General features: G+C 46.3%; 1 protein-coding gene across 3 annotated transcripts in view; it reads right to left on the reverse strand.

The window, feature by feature from the left end:
• Positions 1 to 6,420, reverse strand: part of LOC309551240 (cytosolic phospholipase A2 gamma-like) — an 84,929-nt gene extending 78,509 nt beyond the window's left edge. The window contains exons 1-2 of one of the 3 annotated variants that reach the window (XM_082251753.1): positions 5,838 to 6,420; positions 5,002 to 5,036 (exon numbers count right to left, since the gene is read on the reverse strand). In XM_082251753.1, the coding sequence (XP_082107879.1) occupies positions 5,002 to 5,036; positions 5,838 to 5,846 (44 nt within the window). In that variant the 5' untranslated portion in view covers positions 5,847 to 6,420. The remainder of the gene's footprint in view (positions 1 to 5,001; positions 5,037 to 5,837) is intronic. The other 2 variants (XM_082251755.1, XM_082251754.1) reach the window with 2 other exon arrangements.
• Positions 6,421 to 6,762: the final 342 nt, after the last annotated feature.

Below are 6,762 nucleotides of genomic sequence, written 5' to 3' on the forward strand. Positions count from 1 at the left end.
ACCTGTGTCTGCCCAGCCCCACACTCTGCCTCTTGTCCTATTCCCTGTGTCCACCCAGACCAGCACTCCAACCCCTGCCTGCAATGGGATAAGTGCACCCTCTAGTGTGTGCTACTAGTGTGAGAGTGGGAAAAACATATTTTGGCCAGGAATAACCTAAGTCATTGAATTGGGTCAGGGTTACTAGAGGCTAGGGCTGGATGACTCATCCTGGCAGCTCTCTGGTGTCTGGAAGGTTGGAGAACCTTCTAAAACTAGAGGGTGGGGGTTAAGAGGGGCTGCAATTAATATTTATGAGACCTCAGCCAATCCCCAGAAGTGGACTTGCAGGGGACTGAGACACCCCAATAAATAAACATGGGCCATGCCAGCAGGGGGAGTCGGGTAGATAATGGAGATGGAGTGCTGAGGAGAGGCTGTCGGTGGCCCTTGAGGAAACCCTTGCCGGGGTGGAGTGGTACCTCAGGCCAGAGGTTTGGGATAGATGGCCTAGAAGGATCCCACAACAGGAGCCAGATGATGGAGAACCCTCAGGAGAGACCGTGGGATAGAGCAAAGAGAGACAGTGAGAAGAGATCAGCACTTAGCAGGAACAACACAAGGGGAGAGACTGTCAGCTGTAACAGTGCTACCTGAAGACAGAAGTGGGCTTAGTCTTCACCCTTGTCCTGGGGAGTCTCAATGTAAGTGTGCCAGTCACACAGAACTGGGGAAGTGCTAGTGGAGCAAAGAACGGGGCAGAAAGTCAGTCAGATTGACTGGGAGGAAGATCAGCCAGGCGTGGCTGGTGGCAGCCAGGTGAGCTTGAGTTTTTCTGCATGCAAGTGGAGCTGAGATCAGTGGCCACAGGGAAGCAGAAGGAGAAATGTCATACTGATTAACACCGCACTAGTTTGTCAAGGGACTGAGAGTTCCTGCCTGTAATAGGTCTTTTCTGTACTAACAGTAAAGCTGTTAGTTCCCTCAAGAGTGAGCAGCAGGTGCTGTACGTGAAAACCAAGTTTGTGCAGAAGGAAGAAAAAGTGGAGTTTTTGAAAATAGAGAGGAACTGTCCCTCTGTTTATAGTTCTGGACCTTTTCAAGTTGGGCATCCTATTATTACCTACCCTATCCAAGTTATCAAACCCTCATAAAAAAAAAAACTCAAAAAACAAGCCAAGGACTGTTTTCTGCATTGGAGTGTGTAAAGAAAATGCTATGTGACTGCCTGTGCAGTAGCGGGGACCGGGGACACCAGCAACTCCTATGGGGTAGTGCTACACAATATAACATATGCCTGTGATATATGCGTGCTGGGCAGCAGATTTCAAACACTGGGCACAGCTGATCCTGGCTGCTAACTGACACTGCCGGAGACCAGCCTGGGGGCCCTAATTGGTGATTTAGCTTTCTATGCACCAAACATTGTCCCTCTCTTTCACCTGCCCCTTCTCTCCCCCCTCTCCCCCCTTACTTAACCTCCCTTTTCCGCTCCTCCCTCCCTCTTTCTCATCCCCCCCTTTTCTCCCCTCTACACCACTTCCTATCTTCAAACCCTCTGCCCCTCCCCCCGTCACACGTCACCCCACCTCTAACCCCCCCTTTTTCTTGTTTGCAGAAAAGCATATGTAATTGAAATGTTATTACTTTTTATTTATCCTTTGTCCTGAGGTTTAAGTGTGTCTGTCAAATTTTCACTTGTGGCACAGTAATTGGGAATATTTTGTGGGTACAAGGACTGTGGCATAGTTGTGCAGTGTTTACAGCCACTAGGCTCAAGTTCTATTTAATCCTCCCTCTTTAAGCCCCTCTCACTGTTGGGTTTAACCTGATCATGACCACCAGATGTCACTGCACACTATGTGCGCTACAGAATTAGTTTTTCTCCTCTATCTTAACCACTTCTGGACCGGAAGATTTTCCCCCTTAACGATCAGGCCATTTTTTGCGATTCGGCACTGCGTTATTTTAACAGACAATTACGCGGTCATGCAACACTGTACCCAAATAAAATTGATGTCTTTTTTTTCCCACAAATAGAGATTTCTTTTGGTGGTATTTGATCACCTGTGCGATTTTTATATTTTGAGCTATAAACAAAAAAAGAGCAACAATTCTGAAAAAAAAAAAAACAATATTTTTCAGTTTATGCTATATAACATTCCCAAAAAAATAAAATTAAAAATACATTTTTTCATAATTTTAGGCCAAATTGTATTGTGCTACATATTTTTGGTAAAAAAAATCCCAATAAGCGTATTTTGATTGGTTTGCACCAAAAGTTATCGTGTCTACAAGCTAGGGGAAAGATTTATGTCATTTTTATTTATTTATTTATTTATTTTTACTAGTTATGGCAGTGATCTGCGGTTTTTAGCGGGACTGCGACATTGCAGCCGAAAGATCGGACACCTAACTGACATTTTTGACACTTTTGGAGGGACCAGTGACATTACTACTGTAATGAGTGCTAAAAATATGCACTGTTACTGTAATAATGACACTGGGAAGGAAGGGGTTACCCAGAGGCGATCAAAGGGCTAAGTGTGAGCCTAGGGGGTGTTTTCTAACTGTGGGGGGGGGGGGAGCTTGTAAAACCAATACAGAGACCTGTTATCCTAAATATAAGGAACACAGGAGCTCTATATTGATTCCAGAGAAAACACTGGTCTGCTGTGTTTATAACAGCAGACTGTCGTTCTTCTCTCTCAGCGGGGAGGAATTGCGGCGGTTGCCCAGCGGCAATCGCGGCCCCATGAATCGGCTTCCCCGCTGGCGAGTGGGCGCGCTCGTGCACCCCCAGGATCACTCCCGTGGACCACCGTACAGGTACATAGATTCGTGGGAATCTGCCGACTTGCCGCAGTGGTGGCTGGTCAGCAAGTGGTTAAAGCGGAGTTCCACACAAATGGGGGGAGACAGGTGTTTTTGACAGGTACCCTTCCCCACTTCCGGGAACGGTGCCACGGTGAAGTGAGGACCCCTCCTCCTACCCTCCGCCGCCGAGCCAATGCGAATGCGCAGCGCACTTCGCGCATGCGCAGTAGGGACCCGCCTGTGAAGCTGCAAGGCTTCACTGCCGGGTTCCCTGACCTGCAATGGCGAAGGGAGCACCCGACAGCCGATGGAAACATTGGCTGCAATGCCGACATTGCTGGACTCCAGGACAGGTAAGTGTTCAAAAATTAAAAGTCAGCAGCTACAGTACGTATAGCTGCTGACTTTTAATTTTTGGAGGGGGGGGGGGGCGGAAATCCACTTTAACCACTTCCCGCCCGCCCTATTACAAAATGACGGCGGGAATGTGGTTGAGTTATCCTGACCGGACGTCATATGACGGCGGCAGGATAACACAGCTCTGGGCGCCCCCCGGGGGCGCGCAGAGCGGCGATCGGTGATGCGAGGTGTCAGTCTGACACCCTGCATCTCCGATCTCGGTAAAGAGCCTCTGACGGAGGCTCTTTACCATGTGATCAGCCGTGTCCAATCACGGCTGGTCACATAGTAAAACAGGAACAGCCGTTGATCGGCTTTCCTTAGTTCGTGCCTGACAGGCACGAGTAAAGGAGCGCCGATCGGCGGCTCCCCTGACAGGGGGGGGGGGTCGGCACTGGTAATCAGATCATTGATTACCAGTGCAGACCCTCGGGGGGGGGGATGCCACTAGATCCACCAGGGATGCCCACTATGACCCCAGGGATGCCCACTATGACCCCAGGGATGCCCACTATGGCCACCAGGGATGGCAATCAGGGCTCAGGGAGCCCCCCATTGCCCTCCCCATCAGTGATGCCCACCAGTGTCCTCCCTATCAGTGCTGCCCACTATTGCCATCCTTTAGTGTCGCCCACCAGTGCCCATTATTGCCCACCAGTGCCGCCTATCAGTGCCCATTAGTGCCCATCAGTGCCGCCCGTCAGTGCCGATCAGTGCCGCCCGTCAGTGCCCATCAGTGCCCACCAGTGCTGCCTATCAGTGCCCATTAGTGCCCGTCAGTGCCACCTATCAGTGCCCGTCAGTGCCGCCTATCAGTGCCCATCAATGCCGCCTATCAGTGCCCAGCAGTGCCGCCTATCAGTGCCCACCAATGCTGCATATCAGTGCTACCTATCAGTGCCACATATCAGTGCCTATCAGTGCCGCCTATCAGTGCCGCCTATCAGTGCCGCCTATCAGTGCCACCCCATCAGTGCCACCCCATCAGTGCCACCCGATCATTGCCTCCTCATCAGTGCCTGTCAGTGCAGTCTCATCAGTGCTCATCATTGCAGGAAAAAACTTATTTATTTACAAAATTGTATAACATAAACAAAAAAACTTTTTTTTTTTTTCAAACTTTTCTGTCTTTTTTTATTTGTTTAGCAAAAAGTAAAAATCGCACAGGTGATCAAATACCACCAAAAGAAAGCTCTATTTGTGGGGGGAAAAATGATATAAATTTGGTGTAAGTACAGTGTTGCATGACCGCGCAATTGTCATTCAAAATGCAACAGCGCTAAAAGGGGAAAATTGGCCTGGGCGGGAAGGGAGGGAAGTGCCCTGTATTAAAGTGGTTAAGGTTCCCCAGGTCTTTTATAATCCTAGTCATGTATTGTTCACATTTTGTCATGCTGTTTTGACTTTTTAATTGTAAAGCCAGACAGATCACTTATGTATTTAACAGTGCAACCCTTTAAAATTAAAGAAATCTTTATTTTACAAATAAGAATTCAATACCTGTTAAAACCGGTTGCAATACCCTGTTTAAAACTGATTAAGGCAGTCAATTAAAGTTGAAGGGTAGGGGGATAGAAGGAGGGAGAAAAGAAGAAAGGAAGGAAGATAGGAAAGAAGAATAGGGGAATGAAGGAGGAGAAAGGAGGAGTGAGAAAAAAAGGAAGGAGAGAAGGAAGACTGGAAGAAAGTATGCATTTTCTATAAATTATTTGTAAGTGATGTACACCCTGGTAATCACTGGATATTACATACTTCAATAAAATTAATCTCATAAAATAACTCTAAATAATAAGAATAGTTACTCACCCTGAAGAGGAGCAGCAGGTAATATCAGGACATCTCTGTAAAGAAATAAAAGACAAGGTTGATGTTTATAAGTAGTCTTGTAAAGCATACACACCAGAGAGCTGTAGCTTGGATCCCATAGTTTTCTTGTGAATATGGCTAGAAACACTTTCCAGATGTTGTTTACAGCAGCCTTTTCTGATAAAATGGTTCTGATAAAGAACACTGCACTGATATGGTCATGAGTTTATACTAGATTCCACCAGCAGGGGCTGCTGCAGGTGAATTCTTCCATTTTTTTGGAAACTATTTCTCAAATTATTTTGTTTCGAAACATAGTTAAGAGTCATAAAATAATAATGAAAGATTAAAGATAAATACCATCTCAACTATACGGGGACAAATATCATGTTTTGCCTTTACATAAACTTTAAGGGCTTGTTTACATCAATGCATTTTAAAAACTTTTTCTGTAGTTTTTAATTCATTATCATTCATCTTCACTTAGGAGTAAACCATTCACTTTAAAGGGGAAAATTAATGGCTTGGGGGCTGATTTTTATATTATACATTTTCAAACTGATGTTTGATTTTTTTCATTGTTTATATGAAAGCTTTGTTTTACAAATACATATTTAATTCAAACTGTAGTACACTGCCCACTGACTGGAAATCTGATTGTGTAACTGCAGAAATCTAATACTTAGCAAGATGGCAGCATAAGAATGTGTGGTGGCCAGTAGCTTTTGGCTCTAGTGGTGGGTGGCTGTTTTCTGTGTCTACGGGGTGAGTGATGCCCGGACTGTGTTGGACAAGCAGACCCTGATCAGTATTGGAGGCGGCTGTGTGGGACTCACTGTGGACATTCTTGGTGCGACTGCAGCTCTGAGTGTACTTCGCCAGGGAATATGGTCGTGACCACTGGATACCCTGGAGGTAAAGAAGAGCAAAACAGGAGTCCGGGGAGCTGTAGTGCCAGCTGATCTGGAGAGCGGTGAGCAGTGCTCTGAGTCCAGAACAATTTGACAGCTGGGCAGGGAATCACCGTGGCTACAGAACTAGGGAAGGAGGAGGAAAGCGGCAGCTGTTATGAGTGAAATAAGTAACTAATGGACTGGAGCTAGTCTGGAGGTGCCAAATGAGGATACGTGGATTGGGGGCCAAAGTGCCAGCCAGTGAAATAAGGCTGAGTAGAAGCCAGGACAGGGTTTGCAAGAGCAGGGGGAGGTGGGAGTTGAAAACGAAGAGGAGATGCGTCAGACCCAGGAATAGAGAGAAAAAAAGCTGGACTGAGAATAAGGCTCAGATGCCATGGCTTTAAACTTACACCACTTCCAAATGCATGGTTCCTGAAGGGAAAGATAGAGGAGCTACAAATTTATACTGCCAAACAGAGAAACTTGGGAAAGTGATAAGATCTCATTTTTACAGAGACTTGACTTCACAGTGGTACACCTGACACGTTGTTACCCTTGCAGGGGAGTCTTTTGTTTAGATCTAATAGGATGCTGGCATCTCATAAAAGGGGAGGCTGTGTGTTCATGTATATCGAGCGCTGTGTCAGAATATACCTGTAAAGGGTTAATTCACCAAAGAACTGCCTATGCATATCAGGGGAGCCTGTAGAATAAATAAACTGTGCAGTTTTGACCAAAGTTGAATATTGCCCTTGCTATAGCTGTAGGTAATTTACATACCTTATGAAGACTGACTGGGAAACTCCTAGGATGTTGCCAAGAGATACCTAGCTGTTACTGATGACCATCACAGGAGTAAGCTCTC

This window comes from Pelophylax lessonae (genome assembly GCF_965119305.1).
Source record: "Pelophylax lessonae genome assembly, chromosome: 3".
In the NCBI taxonomy this organism is placed as follows: domain Eukaryota; kingdom Metazoa; phylum Chordata; class Amphibia; order Anura; family Ranidae; genus Pelophylax; species Pelophylax lessonae.